General features: G+C 40.5%; 3 protein-coding genes across 4 annotated transcripts; 2 read left to right on the top strand and 1 right to left on the bottom strand.

Moving 5' to 3' along the window:
- LOC149812852 (uncharacterized) lies at positions 1 to 13,394 on the bottom strand. The gene is made up of 4 exons (XM_089990992.1): positions 13,289 to 13,394; positions 11,031 to 11,112; positions 9,855 to 9,964; positions 1 to 374 (listed from the first exon to the last, which is right to left on the bottom strand). The coding sequence occupies exons 1-4, from the start codon at positions 13,392 to 13,394 to the stop codon at positions 1 to 3; spliced, it is 672 nt and encodes a 223-aa protein (XP_089847118.1).
- Positions 1,950 to 9,509, top strand: LOC149812853 (uncharacterized). 2 transcript variants are annotated; one of them, XM_089991912.1, is made up of 4 exons: positions 1,950 to 2,161; positions 6,759 to 6,840; positions 6,917 to 7,046; positions 9,206 to 9,509. In XM_089991912.1, the coding sequence occupies exons 2-4, from the start codon at positions 6,762 to 6,764 to the stop codon at positions 9,303 to 9,305; spliced, it is 309 nt and encodes a 102-aa protein (XP_089848038.1). In that variant the 5' UTR covers positions 1,950 to 2,161; positions 6,759 to 6,761; the 3' UTR covers positions 9,306 to 9,509. The 2 variants fall into 2 exon arrangements, with proteins under 2 accessions (XP_089848038.1, XP_089848039.1); XM_089991913.1 differs by lacking the exons at positions 1,950 to 2,161; positions 6,759 to 6,840; positions 6,917 to 7,046 and adding an exon at positions 8,076 to 8,305.
- Positions 13,395 to 13,762: 368 nt separating the features above from the next.
- LOC149812851 (UPF0496 protein At4g34330-like) lies at positions 13,763 to 14,920 on the top strand. Its single transcript, XM_089990991.1, has one exon. The coding sequence runs from the start codon at positions 13,763 to 13,765 to the stop codon at positions 14,918 to 14,920; it is 1,158 nt and encodes a 385-aa protein (XP_089847117.1).
- Positions 14,921 to 17,608: the final 2,688 nt, after the last annotated feature.

Below are 17,608 nucleotides of genomic sequence, written 5' to 3'. Positions count from 1 at the left end.
TTAAGCCTGGAGCTTGCCGGAGTCGAAGAGAGTGGCGACGAAGAGGAGGCTGCTGTTGGGGAGCCACTGGAGCCTGTCGGAGTCGCCGACGCCGGAACGCGTCAGTTCAACAACATAGGCGTTGTAGCGCATTATGAATGCCAAGCACAACACCACCCACTCCAAGGAAAATATGAGCACACAGAGACCCCCCGCGAGCTTGAGTATCACCTCTGCGTCGTCTTCTCTGACGTACGACTTGATGGACTGCAGGAAGTCTCCCGTCCGCGTGAAGATGAGCACCGACACCGACCCCTCGAATATGGCCATCAGCACGGTTGACACCATATGGGAGGTGTACCAGCGCGTGTGCGAGGCAGCGCTGGTGGTCGACGCTCACTACAAGAAAATTGTTAATTAGCGACGGAAATTAGCGACGGATTTTTTCCGTCGCTAATTAGCGACAGATTAGCTAGAGATAGAATTTGTCGCTAATTCGCGACGGATTAGCGAAGAAACAAATTTTATCGCTAATCTGTCGCTACTTAGCGACGGATTAGCGACTAAATTTTTTGTCGCTACTTTTTATTACAAGAACACCATTTTAGCGATGGATTTAGAGAGGGAACTCTGTCGTCGCTAATCCGTCGCTAATTTAGCGACGGATTAGCGACAGTATATATTTCGTCACAGTTTTTGTATTTTGATTTAGCGACGGCTTAGCGACGGAATGTTTCCGTCGCTAAGCCGTCGCTAAATATCGCGTAAATCCCTAATCCCATCCCTCTTTCTCTTTTTCCTGTTTCGCTGTATTGCTCCCGCCCGCCGCCCTCTCCCTCCCGCCGCCCGTCGGCTCTCGCCACCGTCCGGCCGCCGCCGCCGCCGCCTCGCCGACGATCCTCGCTGCCGACCTCCCTGCTTGGCTAGCGGCTGCGCCAGGGACTCCGAGCACCGGCGACCCGCCGCCGACCTCTTCCTCCTCCCTGTTGTTCCTCTGTGGCTGCTGCCGGGAGGTGTTGTCTCCCCTTCGCCGGCGACTCACAACCGGCGTCCTCAGCTGCCGACGACCGACGATCCTCCCTGCAGCCACCTCTTCGCCTCCGCTCTGAGTTCCGGCGACCCAGTGGCCCCCGAGCTTCGCTCCAGGTCTCCCCCTCTCTGCTGTCGACTGCGCCGGCCACCGGCGACCTCACCAGCCGCCGCTCCCCGTGCTTTCCGGCAGGGGGGTCGACCCCCTGCGTTTCCGGCAGGGGGGGTCGACCCCCTGCCGGAAAGGCATGGGGGGTTGACCCCCTGCGTTTCCGGCAGGGGTGGTCGACCCCCTGCCGGAAAGGCATGGGTGGTCGACCCCCTGCCGAAAACGCAGGGGGTCGACCCCCCCTGCCGTAAAGGCACGGCAGGGGGTCAACCCCCCATGCCGGAACTGCCTTTCCGGCAGGGGGTTTAACCCCCTTCCCTGCCGGAAAGGCAGGTGGTTTAACTGGCTAGGTTGAGATTTAAAATTCAAAAAAAAAAATTAATTATAAAAAAAAAAATCAAATCGAAATCAACTGGCTAGGTTGAGATTTAATCAACTGTGGTTAGTTAGAGTATTTCATAAATTTTTATCAATTTGTTAGTTTGTTCTAGTTAGAGTAGTTCATAAATTTTTATCAATTTGTTAGTTTGTTAATGTCTACTGGTAGTTAGTTTTACTTCAATTTGTTTTCTTGAAATCTGGTTAGTTAGAGTATTTCAATCTATTAGTCTTTTATAATTATATTTTTCTTAGATAGATTGGTATTTAATGTTCTAACAATCAGTTAGTTAGATTAGGGCTATTTGAATTCTTTATGATAGTGGTGGTTAAACGGAGTTCACATCTTTTGTAGTAAACTAATTGATTGATTTACTATTCCTTTGCTAAGTAGTTCAGATTAGAAATTGTCTATGACTTTATGTTAGTCGACTGGTTCAACATGTTATAGCTGGTTTGTTAAATTAGCATCTTCTAGTTAGATTTGGCTTAACATATATACTATTTTTCTTTTCTCTTCTTTCAATTAGTTAGAGTTGTTTTAATTTGTTTTAATTTTTTTAGTTAGTGTTTCATCTTGTTTCATGATTAGTTAGTTTGTTACTTAATTTGTTTTGTTTTTGTGCAGATTTTTCAACGGAACCAACTCGTGCTCGGCCACCTGTGGTAAGTAAATGACAAAAACAATGCAAATCGGGTAAATACCCGTGGTGAGTAAGTGATGCAAACGTATCACATGTTATTTAATTTATTGAATGCAACACTTTATTGTTCGCACACTCACTTTGTTGTTGATATCTAGGACTGCTTTGTTGGAGTTCGGAGATCATGCTGAGCATGATTTTAATGTAGAAATATGGAAGTGTTCTTATTTTTGGAGTACGGAGTCCATGCTAAGCATGGTAGTAGTTAGTGAGATATTGAAGTGTGTTTGCTGCAGGTACATGTTTGCCATTTATTTGATATGAATGATTATGATGTATTGCAATGTTTGATGTAATTGTATCCATGCTTGCATGTAGTTACTTTCAATTTGATTTTGACTTCCATGTGAAATTTTATAATAAAAGCATGCTTCAAATGATTGTATCATGTCATTAATAGTTTGCACATGAAAATATTAAGTTATCAATGCATGCATCAAAATTCTTGTTATTGTTTGACATAGTATATTGCATGATAAATTTGATATTTTCTTCATCGTCGCATTCTGATTGTTTTTTTCTTAATTCGTTAGGATACTATTCGTAACATCATACGACAGAATGACTGCAAACCGTGAATGGATGTACCGTAGGATAGTGGACAATGAGTTATCGCATGAATATATGGATGGTGTCGATAGTTTTATTGAATTTGCAACGGCGAGTGTCAGTACGGTAGATCCCACAGGTCGGATTAGGTGTCCCTGCAAGATTTGTAAGAATAATCGATTTGTAGAACCTCATGGCGTTAGACATCACCTATACAGGAAGGGTTTTGTGAGTGATTATCAAAACTGGGCGTTTCATGGAGAAGAATTTAGAAACGATTTTGATGCACGGGTGAATGTGGTGCACGATAATCCATATACGAATTTGATATTTGATGCTGCAGGAACAGAACTGGGTTCTGCTATGAGTTCTAGTGATGTAAGAACTGTCGTAGATGAAGAATCACCAAACGATGCAGCTAGTAGATTTTATGATTTACTTAAAGATGCTGATGAGCCACTTTGGAACGGTTGTGAGAGTCACACTATCTTGTCTGCAGTTCTTCAACTAATGAATTTGAAGTCCGAGTATAATTTGAGTCAATCATGTTTTGACCGTTTGTGCATGATTGTGAAGAGTATGTTGCCTAAAGATGAGAAATTGCCACAAAATTTCTATCGTGCGAAAGTTATGGTCAACGCTCTAGGTATGGGTTACAAAAAGATTGATGCTTGTCCAAATCACTGCATGTTGTATTTCAAGGAGCAGGAAAACGACATATCATGCCCGTCATGTGGGCATCCTCGGTTCAAGCCAAAGACAAGAGGCAATGGTAGCACGAGATCAAAGGAAGTTTCATACAAGTCGCTCCGCTACTTTTCTATCACTCCTAGATTGCAGCGATTGTATATGTCTTCAAAGACAGCTAAACACATGAGATGGCATGCAAATAAAGTTCGACACGATGAAAACAAGATCACGCATCCTGTTGACGCTGAAGCTTGGAAGCACTTTGATCGTACTCATCAGAACTTCGCAATGGAAGTGCGAAATGTTAGACTTGGTCTATGTACAAATGGATTTAATCCATTTGGGGGTAGATCAACTCCATACTCATGCTGGCCAGTATTTGTAACTCCATACAACCTTCCACCAAGCTTGTGTATGAAACGTCCAAATCTTTTCTTGTCTCTGTTGATCCCTGGTCCGACCTCACCTGGCCAAAATCTTGATGTATATCTAAGGCCATTGATTGATGAATTAAAAGTACTGTGGGATGACGGTGTTACCACGTATGATGCCCACAAAAACAAAATTTCAACATGAAGGCCGCTGTTCTATGGACAATCAGTGACTTCCCTGCATATGGTATGTTATCTGATTGGAGCACACATGGGAGGTTGGCTTGTCCGTACTGCATGGAGGATTCCAAAGCTTTTAGATTGAGGCATGGAAGGAAGCCTTGCTGGTTTGATTGCCATCGTCTATTTCTACCCAGCGATCATCCGTTCCGACGTCAAAAGAATGCATTTACAGCAGGCACAACTGAAATGGAAGGTCCATCCTCAAGATTGTCTGGCATAGAGATTTTAAGAAGATTGCGATACTTTCCAGATGTATTAACAGATGCCCGTAGTCCTACACCCTTCCGTGGATTTGGGAAGGAACACAATTGGACGAAAAAATCTATTTTTTGGGAACTACCGTATTGGCCGACCCTATTGATACGACATAATTTGGATGTGATGTATGTAGAGAAAAATGTGTTTGATAATGTGTTCAATACAGTAATGAATATTAAAGGAAAAACGAAGGATAATCCGAAGGCCCGTATGGATTTAAAATTAATATGTAAAAGACCAGAATTGGAACTCAAAGAGTATAATGGCAAAGTACTGAAACCAAAGGCGAAGTACGTGCTCGGACCTGATCAAATAAAACATGTATGTCAATGGTTGAGACAACTGAGATTTCCAGATGGATATGTCTCTAACATTGCTCGGGCTGTGAAGATTGACGAAGGACAATTATATGGGTTGAAGAGCCATGATTGTCATATCTTTATGCAACGATTGATACCCCTAGCATTCCATGATATGTTAGACAAACCTATATGGGGGGTATTGTCTGAGTTGAGCGGATTTTTCAGAACATTGTGCGCATCGGAGGTCATTGTATCAGATGTAAAGAATCTCGAGGACTCTGTCATCACCACTGTTTGTCTGTTAGAAAAGATATTTACGCCAGCATTTTTCGATGTTATGGAACATTTGATCATACATTTGCCATATGAACTAAGGGTTGGTGGCCCTGTGCAATATCGATGGATGTACCCATTTGAAAGGTATATGTTTTTTTATATTTGTCTCTTTAATGACAGATATTTAAAATTTGAAATGTATATTCTTGTCAGATGCATGTTCGACCTAAAAAAAAAGGTTCGTAATAAAGCAAGAGTAGAAGGCTCTATTTGTGAGGCGTACACTTTAGAAGAGATTTCAAATTTCTCATCTATGTACTTCGAACCTCATATTTCAACACGTTACACATGCCCGCCCCGTAACGATGATGGAGAACAAGTAACTGTAGCTGACAAGCTGTCGATAATTCAACGACTTGGGCATGCATTTGGTAGTTGCCGATCAAGGCTATTGACAGATCGAGAGCAAGATGCAGCACACATCTATATTCTTTTTAATTGTTCAGCGATCGACCCATACATCGAGTAAGTATATGTATATGCAACTCAATTATAAATCCTTTTATGTTCTATATGTGGATACATGGCTCGGTAATATAAGTATTTGTGGTTTGCAGACGATTTGATCTGGAGTTGCAAAGCAAAGTTTCACATCTCACTAATGCAGAAGTACAAAAAGAACGTGAAACTAAGTTTGTGGAGTGGTTGAAACAGTTGGTAAAGAAGCTAACATAAATTTTGTACTTATAAACAACACTAAGTTACTTAATTGATCGTGATCACAATAATTGTTTATGTCTGTGCGTAGGTTCGCCATGGTGATGTTAAAGATCAAGGAATATGTGATTTAGAAAATGGTCCGACCAAAGTTGTGCAATGCTACAACGGGTATATCGTAAATGGTTATCGATTCCATACAAAAGACTACGGTATAAACAAATCAACGATAAATAGTGGCGTGTGTGTCAAGGGTAGCAGCTACGGTGAAAATGAACATGATTACTACGGTGTTATAGAGGAAATAATGGAGTTGACTTACTTAGGCATGAATAACAGGGTTACGGTATTCAAGTGTCATTGGTTTGATCCAACTGCAACAAGACTCGACAAAGCTTCCGGCATTGTGGAGGTGAATCATAAATCCAGGTTTGGAACATATGAACCATTCATATTAGCCTCGCAAGCTCAACAAGTTTATTATACTTCATATCCGAGTATAAAAAAGTCAGATAGAAATGAATGGTGGGCAGTTTGCAAGGTGAAATCCAAACTATACCCCGAGTATGATCAGTTACAAGAAGATGAGTTAGCTGAAGACAGTGATTACTATCAATCAGATGATGTCTGTGACTTCGCTTATGGTCACAATGTTGCGCATGATATGCATGTCATATCTCCATTGGATGATGAAACATTCATAGAGGAATGTGATCCAAATGATGTACCAAGTGGATGGACAAACAATGAAGAAGAAGAAGAAGAAGAAGAAAGTCAAACTAGTGACGAGGAAGAATTCTCAAGCTAGTGAGCAAAATCTTATACTACAAACCTCTATTTAAATGCATTGTAATACTTGATGTGAGTTGTATTGCAATACTTGGTGTGAATGATTAAAAATTTTATTTCAATGTATTGTAATACTTGATACGAATGATTCGAATGCATTGTAATACTTGATGTGAATGATTTCAATTATCTGAATGTATTATAATTTATGCAATTAACGAATGATTTGAATTAGTGCAATACATGATGTCAATGATTTGAATTATTTGAATGCATTGCAATGCTTGATGTGAATGACTTGAATGCATTGTAATACTTGATGTGAATTATTTGAATGTATTGTATGACATATGTTATTTGTTAGAATATGGTTCGTGGAGGTTATAGTGGTCGCTCATCCAGTAGTAGCCAGGCTCAACCTTCATCTTCACGGGCTCCTGTGATAGGTATATCATATAACTAATTAGATGCTTGATTAGTTCAAATGCACATTCTGAGAACTTGGTGTGTATTTTTTTACAGATGATGTTGCGCCTGTACACGACCCACCTACACCAGTTGATCGCACAAGTCAACAGCCAACACAGGAAACAGGGTCTTCTCAGGCTGGCACAAGAAGACTCATTCGAATAGTGTATATCGATAATCGACCGTAAGTATTTTGTTTTCAATTATTGCATATCTTTTAAATATTTTATATTGATATTTACTATGTAACAATTCATGTGCAGCACGAGGTTTGAGCCACAAGAAGTAGTACGGGAGATTAGGAATTCACTTCTTCAACATCTACCAGGACCAGTTGCTCAATGGAAAGAGTACCCAAAGGAGGTGTTAGACAGATTGTGGTCCTCATTCATGGTATACAGTTGTTCCTCATAGTTAATGTGTTTCATATTTAATTTATTTAAGCAATGTCTACTAACTTTCTGAAAATATTTGTAAGCTTCGAATCACTTTGCAACTACGATGGAAGAAAATGATGCAAGGAAGGTGTGGCAGAAGGTGGCTGCCAATCGATTTGCAGACATGCTGCACACTATGAAGACTGCAGCAAAAAAAGCATCTGGCGTAGTAGATGATCCATTACTGTGGAAGGGCCATGGTCCTATTACTATCAGGAGAGATTACTGGGATGAAATGTGCGATATGTGGGCGGGAGATGTATTTAAAAATCGCTCTGCGAAGGCTTCACAAAATCGATCGAAGATGCCCGAAGCCCATCTACACACAGGTGGATCTAAGACATTTGGGAGCCACCTAAAGAAAATGGTAACTCATCAATATATAATATTAATTTTATAAGTATTGTTGCAAATTTGTGTACTAAATCTTTTGTCATTTAACTTCGCAGGAAGCAGAAAAAGGAGGCAGTGTACCATATAAGGATGTGTTTGTAGAAACACATAAACGGAAGACCACGGGAGTCTTCGTATCAGAGAAGGCGAGAACGACAACGGTATGTATTAATTCTATTAATAATCATTGCAATATATATGCAAGTCATCATAATGTTATCATTAATTATTAATGAATACTTTAAACATTATTTTGTAGGAGGCATATGAGCAACAAATGGTAGAGCGATATGGCGAAGACGCTACTCATCATCCATCATTTGATCCTACAGCATGGGTGACTGCAGCAGGTGAACCCAAAAAAGGTCGCGTGTTCGGGTTTGGGAGTAATATGAACACTTCACCAGTTATTGGTTCTTCCAGTTACGGCTCACCAACTTCTTGCGCCGACATAAGCTCCAAGCAGCCGACTATTCTTTCCGGTGATGATGTACGCGAGATCATTAATGAATCACTGAATAACTACTTCCAATACACCGTCGCCCCCTTTCTCCGAAATGAGATCAAGGCCGTTGTTCAGGATAGGGGATCTTCGATTCCAGGTCCCTCTCAGGTATAATCACATATATAGTTTTTTTTACTGTCTTAAAGCACATCTGAGCATGGTAGAATCACATATAGAGTTTTTCTAGATGCCTTAGAACACATATGAACATGCTATAATCACATATTCAATTTTTTTACTGCCTTAGCACACATATGAGCATGATAGAATCACATATATATATATATATATATATATATATATATATATATATATATATATATATATATATATATATATATATATATATATATATATATATATTTAACTTTTTGTCTGTCTTAGAGCACATATGAGCATGATAGAATCACATATAAAGTTTTTTTGATTGCATTAGAACACATAAGCATGCTATAATCACATATTCAGTTTTTTTACTGCCTAAGAACACATATGAGCATATTATAATCACATATTCTGTTTTTTGACTGCCTTAGCACACATATGAACATGCTATAATAACATATAGAGTTTTTTAACTGCCTTAGAACACATATGAACATGTTATATATCATTTATGATAGAATCACATATAAAATTTTTGGCTTTGCCTGCCTTAGAGCACATATGAGCATGCTATATTCACATATTCAATTTTTTTACTGCCTTAGCACACATACGAGCATGATCGAATCACATATATAGTTTTTTGCCTGCCTTAAAGCACATCTGAGCATGGTAGAATCACATATAGAGTTTTTTTATATGCCTTAGAACACATATGAACATGCTATAATCACATATTCAATTTTTTGACTGCCTTAGCACACATATGAGCATGATATAATCACATATAGAGTTTTTTTATTGCCTTAGATCACACATGAGCACATGATAGAATCACATATAGTGTGTAATTTATTTCATTATATTTTGTTTATCAATACTGACTGTTCTTTTCTTGTGTAGGCTGCTAGCGATAATCAGGGTAGTGGAGCTGAAGGGACAGATAAAGACAATGAACAAGAAGACGCACAAAATCTTGGCGATGATTAGAGGACTGTGTTGAAGAAGTTCTATTTTTTTTATTTTTTCTAATTGTAATTGTTGAATTGTAAATAATTAAACTTCTTAGTTTTAAGGTGGAACGATTAATTATTATAGATACTTGTTATATGAATTTTTTTGTGTGGTTTGTTTTTTATTTACAGGAAATATAAATTGTACAGGAAATATAAATTGTACAGTTCTCGGTAATTAATTTTTAAATAAATTTTTTTTGATTTTTTTTCGTTTTTGCGACGGATTAGCGACGGATGATTCCGTCGCTATTCATATTAATCTAGCGACGACTTAGCGACGAAATTAAATCCGTCGCCACGCCGTGGTCGCCGTTTAGTACCGGCGGATTGGCGACGAAATATAGCGCTCGTTATTCCGTCGCAATTAGCGACGGACTTGGCGACGGAATTATTCCGTCGCCAGTTAGCGTCGAAATATTCGCGACGTAAGCATACTGTCGCCGCGTTGTCGCTAATCCGTCGCTAACATGGTTAGCAACGGATTAGCGACGGAATGTGGTCGTCGCTAATCTACTGCTTTGTTGTAGTGGCTCAACCAAATATGGCGGCAACGATGGTGGTCACATGGAGGAGGAGGATGAAGAAGCCGTAGAGTGAAGGGAAGAGGCGGAGGGAGAGGGTGAGGAAGATGCAACTGGAGGCAGCGCTGGTTCATCGCGATTGTTAGGGGAAGAGCGTCCCGGCGCCGGAACGCGCCGGTTGTGCAAAAAAAATTGCTTCTTGCCGGAGAACGCACCGGCAACGAGCAATTTTTTTTAATTTTTTTTTTTTAAAATTTAACGAAGAATTAGCAACGGATATGATCCATCGCTAATTTAAAATAGCAAAGGACTCGCGATGGATCATATTCGTCGCTAATCCGTCGCAAATTAGCGACGGAATTAGCGGCGGATAAGTTCTGGCACTACTTAGCATCGAAAAAATCACGATGAAAGTTTTCTGTCGCTAATCTGACGCTAATCCGTCGCTAAACTGTTTAGCGATAGATTAGCATCGGATTAGCGATGAATTTAGGTCGTCGCTAATCCACATGTTTCTTGTAGTGTAATTTAGCGCTAGTAATGGTCTGGTTCCTTGCAGTGAAGATATTTTTTCTTTCTTTTTAAGTTATCAAGCTGCGGCCAAGAAGAACCCTACAAGTACAACAGTGCACTAACCAATTGGAGCTCATTAAGGTCTGGATACATGAACCTTAGCCACCAAATGACTCGAGGGTTAGCATAGTTGGAATAGGCCAGTCAGAGTTTGATAATTGTAGGCATTATCCCCCTCGCATAAGTCAAAGATGGGTGCACTCGAGTTTATGCCCCTTCGAAGGTGGTTTCCCCATCCTTATTGAAAAAAGGAACCTTAGCTACCACATTCAAGACTTTGGAGTCAAATACATGTAAGTCTTGGAAATCTAAAAACCATATGGTGTTCCGAGTTTATTGGTTCCACACTTAAGACGAACAATGACCACTAGAGCCAGATCGATCCTTGAAGTTTCCACAATTACCTTGGAATATGAATGAACCAATCTCAAAATCTCACTTCCTTTAAATGTATTGTAGTTTAGTTGAAATGTGTTATCCCATAAACGTCCAAAAACCCTCAAATCGTGATAAAAAATGATGGAGGTGGGGAGTCAGAAGTACACCCAAATATGATCATAGAACAGCCCTGCAGCTCCTTGTGTAGTGATGGTCTTTGATAATAACTTAAGAACGCACATCTGACTTTTTCTGTCTACCACCACGAATAAGTAATCATGTCTTCCTTTCTTGAGGGGCAGGCCTCCGATGGCATGGCAAGCTATGCAAGGAAAGCAAACAAAGCAATTGCACGAATAACTCGAAGGAACTGATCGATCACGGACAACAAGCATCTTCATGAACAACAAGCTGCCGTGTCACGATGATTGTAAAATGGATTTTTGTTCAAGAATGATATCTTATTAGAACTGTTTATATCCCATATCACAACGCGGATTTGATGAAATAAGACCAATTGGAACGGTATTTTGTAAATACGTAATTATCTTGAATATATCAACTATTTCTTTCTTTTCCGATCACCTGAAAGGGACAAAAGAAAAAACATCTTGTTGTTTTTTCAACAATTTCTGATCTCTAGTGAACCTCTCAGTAGCATTCGAAACGGGATGTTCTGTCGGAGAAAGCTGAGCCAGGACAACCAGGTCTTCATGTTGAGTGCAGTTTTTTTGGGTTATAAATCCAAAAAAAAAAAAATAGTTTTGTCCTAATGAGACACCATACATCGATTCAGCATGATCCAAATACTAAGAATATAACATTCTTTTTTGAAAGGCAAGTTGGAGTTAGACAGATCCCTACCAGTTATAAACTATACCATTAGGTTTTGGTTTGGAAACTGCAACCTCCCAACACAAAGGGACGTGTGCTCCTACCAGACAAGCGGAGCACCCGTTGGTAAGAATATAAAGTTTGATTGGTATCTTTTGAAACCATGAATTTATGAGTTGAGAAGATATTGCATATTGTGGGCCGTTGATTTTTAAAGCCTTATAAACAACTACATGCTTGCCATAATGGGATTATCGAAGAGCTGATTCTCGCTAAGCAAAACATATAAATCATGTCTATAAGGTTAGTTACTTTTATGAAAAACAAACAAAAGAATTAAAAAAAAAACAAGAGGTTTTGTACCTCATGTTACCATGATCAAATGTGTCCATATAAAATACTTGGGCACAATTGTTGATTGGTTGTCATTTTCTCCTGTGGCCAAAATGAAGAAACTGGGGAGATGCAACTGACTCAGTTAATTACCCACACTTGGCTCGTACAATATTCAGTGATCGTGTTACATAAGCTACAGACTTAGGCAACACGCCCAAGGTAAACCAAGTCTTACTCGGATGCTGAAACCGTCAAGCTGCAGTGATATTGACTTATTTAAGTCCCCTCAAAAATCAACTAGCTTGAGAACATCACATTTTTTTTTAATTATCACTCAAAGAAACTGTGTTTAGGTTTGAAGACCTGGTCGCGCTAGCTCAGCCTGCCACACCTACAGTCATCGGTTCGGAGGCGTAAAACTCCGAGGCTAGAACCCTTAACCCCAGGACCTATGCTGGACGTCAGCTTTGGCGACAGGACAGGGCTGTCTGAGGCTAGGCCCCCATCAAACTACGCCAAACCCCCTCCAAGTTGAGAACATAATTTATTTTGGCAAGAACATATATATTTGTGTTGCGAAAGACCATGGGGAAGTGAATAAGGACGGTACTCGGACGAGTACCCTGCAGAACTTGCATTAATGTTTTTATCTAAATGTGTAATTAGACAGTTGACAAATATTTTTGCAATATTTCAAAAATATCATGATATGAGTTATCACAGCTAGCATGATTGATAATTGTTTTGCCTTTGGATTTGTGTGTGTGTGTTTGTCTGTGCATGCATGTGTCCCATCATCGATCTTGGCAGAAATCTGGTTGGTAAAACTAGGGTTGTTGGGTTTACCCGGTCCTGACCCGAACCAAACCCTATAGAGTTCGAGTATGGTGAAAAATTAGAGGACCTGATTAAATCTCAGGTCCCGATCGAAAAGTCAGATTAATACATGGATGTGGGTATAGTTTTTAAAATTTTATATCAGATCCGGCCCCGACACGAGTTTCGATTAAGACCTTGGCAGAAATCTGGTTGGTAAAACTAGGGTTGTTTGGTTTACCCGGACCTGACCCGAACCAAACCCTATAGAGTTCGAGTATGGTGAAAAATTAGAAGACCTGATTAAAACTCAGGTCCGGATCGAAAAGTCAGATTAATACATGGATGTGGGTATAGTTTTTAAAATTTTATATCAGATCCATACTGATAACATTGGTCTCTCCTGTCTACGGGACAGCACACCCAGCTTCGATTGAAAAAGGATCAGGTGCAATGTAATTGCACATTTTTAGTATGCTGCTGCCCCTGATCACTCTCCATCTTTAGGATACAATCAGATGGTGAGTGATCAAAAGTGCAGTAGCACACCAAAAGTGGGGAATCACATTGCACCTGGTCCTCTCTTGCTTCCAACTTGTGGCAAGGGACGCCCTCCATGCGTTGACATTGGCAAGTCGCCTCCACCAGCTGAGAGGAGCCCTTGCGAAAGAATTCAACCGCCAAGAAGTTTGATCGGCATTTCTGTGGACTTGTTCCAGCGAAGAAAAACAGAAAAAGAAGAGGTCGCCTCTCTTCCTTCTGGAAGTAAAGAGGCCAACTCTCAAACCGCTCCAATATGTATATATATCTCAAGCACCTTTCTCCTTCCCAGCATTGAGCAAAGCTTTCTACTTTGAGAATTAATTTACCATACTGGTGTAGTGTTTTTCTCCACATATATATATATAGCTTGAATTTCCTTTCCCCGAGATTACCAGCAGTTTTCCTCACAGAAAAGAGGCAGCCCAAAAGAAAGAAAGAGAGGAATGGGGATCAAGTATGGGAGATCAGCAGGGTTCTATTCAAAACTTGTACGCCATTATGAGCACGCATGCAAGGAAGATCCCAACCTGTCCGAGTATAAAACAAAGCTGCGCGAGCGAGTGAAGGACATCATGCGCGGCATTAGCCATCGCGAAGAAGGTGGTGCCAGCATTCCTTCCCTCTCCTTTGATTCTCTAAGCCAAGCCACAGCTTGTCTTCTCGACACCAACCACCAAGCTGCCAAGGTGATATTGGACAGCAAGAAAGATATATGGAGCAACGATCCACTATTCTCCCTTGTCAAGGACTACTTCGACCTCAGCTCCAACACGTTGGGCTGCTTGTATGAGTTGCAACGGCAATTGAATATCAGCAGAGACAAGCTGATGATGCTCCGGTTCGCATTCCACAAGCACCCTCATTCCAAGGAAACGACGGCTGAAGCGCTCGACGGATTCAGAGACGCCGCAAGGTTCGCAGATGACTTCCTTCAGAAATTTCCGGAGGTGATTTCACAGCACAAAGAAATGCTCGGGAAGCTGGAGAAATGGAGGCGCCAATCCGAGAAAATCGGAAGCCTGCGATCGCGCCGAAAGGTGATCAACATCATATTTGTGACACTGTTCGCCGCTGCTCTCATCTGTTCTGTGATTGTAGTGGCCTTGCATGCCCCTCCGGTGCTAGCCGCGCTGCCCGCCGCCGTCGCCACCCTAACCAGTTGGGGTCCGCTGGCCTCTTGGTTGGATGGTTTGTGGAAGAGAGATGAGAAAGAGATGATGCAGCGCGTGGAATCAATAAGGTCTGTAGAGAAGAAGAGCTACGTTGTGATACAAGAACTGGAGGACATCAACCTCTTGGTAAAGAAGTTGAAGGGCCAAATGAGTCATCTGGCAGGCTCTGCAAGCTTAGCTGTCGAATTTCCTCAGTTTATGCAGACCTTCGAGGAGAGGGCGAGTGTTTTGATGATGAGCATGGTTCAGTTAGAACAGCATGTGGCGACGTGCTGCTGTGACATTGAAAACGCAAGGAGTGAGATCCTGAAAGGAATGAAAGAGAAAATTCGACCTCCAAAAATGGAGGGGTACTGTGCTCCTAGTTCTTTTAGGACGGCAGGAGTCCGCAGGTTATTGTGTTGCTGCCCCCGTCACATGCAGTCCTAAGGGTCTTATTTTTCTCTTTATCATTCTTTGAAGGCCCTCATTTTAGTGTTTTTCTTTTTTTGTTCCTTTGGATAGGCACCACCATTTAATCTTGTTCAAGTTACCACAAAATAATTGTTCTTAATTGTTTCAAATAGATTGAAAATAAAGACTAGTTATGGGGATGCCTAAAGTTAGTTAAGCATGGAAATGGCCAAACATGTTGCGCTGGTGAAATCGTGTGAGAGAGAGAGAGAGAGCAATAAGGAACCGAATGGTTGACTATGGACTCGCATGCTTGAATTAATCCACTCACTTGTTACTATTACTAAGTTGCCTTCCTAATCAAGAAATGGATTTTCTTTGGCCCTTCTGGTTGTTGGCTACGAACCTTCTCTCCCCTGACCTCGTATCCATGTACCTAAATATGCAACATATAAATGTGGAAGGAGGGTAGATATGATAAAATTTGACTCTGTTTATTACTCTCTTTTCAAAATAATACATCTTTTTAGATAGGCAAAAAAAAAACTCTTCTCAAAGAATATATAACGAAATTATAAATTTGTTTGGCCCATGTCATTGTCGTGTCCAAAATAGAAAATTTTCTTAAATAAAAAACTCATTTCAACTTGAATGAGATGGAAAACCATCTTTTTATATTGTTCATTTTTCTCTTCATCATTCTATGCATTGCATCCCCATTTCACTATTTTTAAGTTTACGTGCGAATCTCTTTGAAACCCATCGTTTGAGAGAGAATCAAATCAAGGCATGAGGCCTTTCCTTGGATCCACGTGTCAGTAGATCTCTCCAGGGAGATCCAAGGCCCGCTTATGAGTTTCCCCAACTATTATATATGATTGATAATTGCTCTCTCTCTGCTTATGCTCAACTAAAAGCTTGCTTCTCATATAGTTGTTCCGTATAAAGGAGAGCAAATCCAGTGCTTACTGACCCCAATGAATGCGAAGCAAGTTATATGCCCCACCCCCAACAGGGCAGGTAGCTACATCTCATGTTTGGGGGTCCCAAAGAGCACCACGTATGTAAGCATGTGCAGTTCGTATCCCCATGTTTGTCAGCATCACTTAGTATTGAAGTCTGATGTAGTTGCAAAGACTTAAGTACCCTTTCCTCCATTGGTGACGAAAAAACAACGATTCTAGAAAAAGAGTGGTTGCAAAGACTTAAGTATCCTGAAGATAGTTATTTAAGACCCAATCCCTACACTGCAGGATTATCCGAGAAAGGAATCCCGACTGGAGAATGCCATAAACATCAACCCTCTCTCTCCCTTCTCTTTCTGCTTCTGTGCACATCCAACAAACGATCCTATACTGCTCCATCAAGCATCGACTGACCTGCACACTGACTATAGCATGATTCAACTTGATGAGTTGTGGAGCCTGATTCAGATTTTTGCCCTTACAAAAGGGGGGTTTGGGGGCTCCCCCGGCCGTGGGTAGCATCATTCAACTTGATAACTTGTGGAGCCTAATTCAGAGTTTTTTGCCCTTACAGGAGGGGGGTCCGGGGGCTCCCTCCGGCGCGGGTCCTTGTATAAATTTTTTTTGGGCCTTGTATAAATTTTTTCTTTTCCTTCCCTCTTGTGACTATCGAAAAAGAGCAATAAGCTGTTTTGTTTAATCGTGGTGCTCATGTGTCCTTCGGTTGTTTCTTGCTCGAGGTTTTCGTAACACCCTTTCTCATAATTTTTCTGTTTTTTTTTACTATGTAATTTTTATAAATCGCTACTCTCGATTTGCTCTTTTTTTTGCTGCGTAATTTTCATAAATCACTATAGTGATCTATGAAAGACATTACAAATCGCTACAATGACTCGTTAGAGACCCACCAACACTATAAATCGCTATAGTGACTCATTGAAGACCCGACAACACTATAAATCGCTACAGTGACTCGTTGGAGACCCACAAACACTATAAATCGCTACAGTGACTCGTTGGAGACACACCAACACTATAAATCACTATAGTGACTCATTGAAGGCCCGACAACACTATAAATTGCTACAATGACTCGTTGGAGACACACCAACACTATAAATCATTATAGTGACTCGTTGAAGACCCGACAACACTATAAATTGCTATAGTGACTCGTTGAAGACCTACCAACACTATAAATCGCTACAATGACTCGTTGGAGACCCACCAACACTATAAATCACTACAGTGACTTGTTGAAAATTCAACAAATCGTAATAGCGATTTTGCTAAAGAATGACGATTTGTTGAAGGACTGCGAAAGTCATAACATGGGGCCAGAATCAACACATACAAAATCATAATATAGGGTTCTGGTATTTAATCAAAATAAAATAAAAATTCACCATAGAAATTGCTAAAATTTTGCAAAGATGAACTAGACATATAAACAAAGACAACCCGTTTTGCAGAATTTCTATTTTATTTTGATTAAATACCAGAACCCTGTATTCTAATTTTGTATGTGTTGATTCTAGCCCCATGTTATGACTGTTACACTCCTTCAATAAATCGTTATTCTTCAGCAAAATCGCTATTACGATATGTCGGGTCTTCAACAACTCACTATAGCGATTTATAGTATTGGTGGGTCTCCAATGAGTCACTGTAGCAATTTATAGTGTTGGTGGGTCTTCAACGAGTCACTGTAGCGATTTATAATATTGTCAGGTCTTCAACAAGTCACTATAGCAATTTA

Source organism: Nuphar pumila, chromosome 16 (assembly GCF_984573655.1).
Source record: "Nuphar pumila chromosome 16, dmNupPumi1.hap1.1, whole genome shotgun sequence".
NCBI lineage: Eukaryota > Viridiplantae > Streptophyta > Magnoliopsida > Nymphaeales > Nymphaeaceae > Nuphar > Nuphar pumila.
Note: the sequence above shows the minus strand (reverse complement) of the source record. Positions and strands in the feature narration are given on the sequence as shown.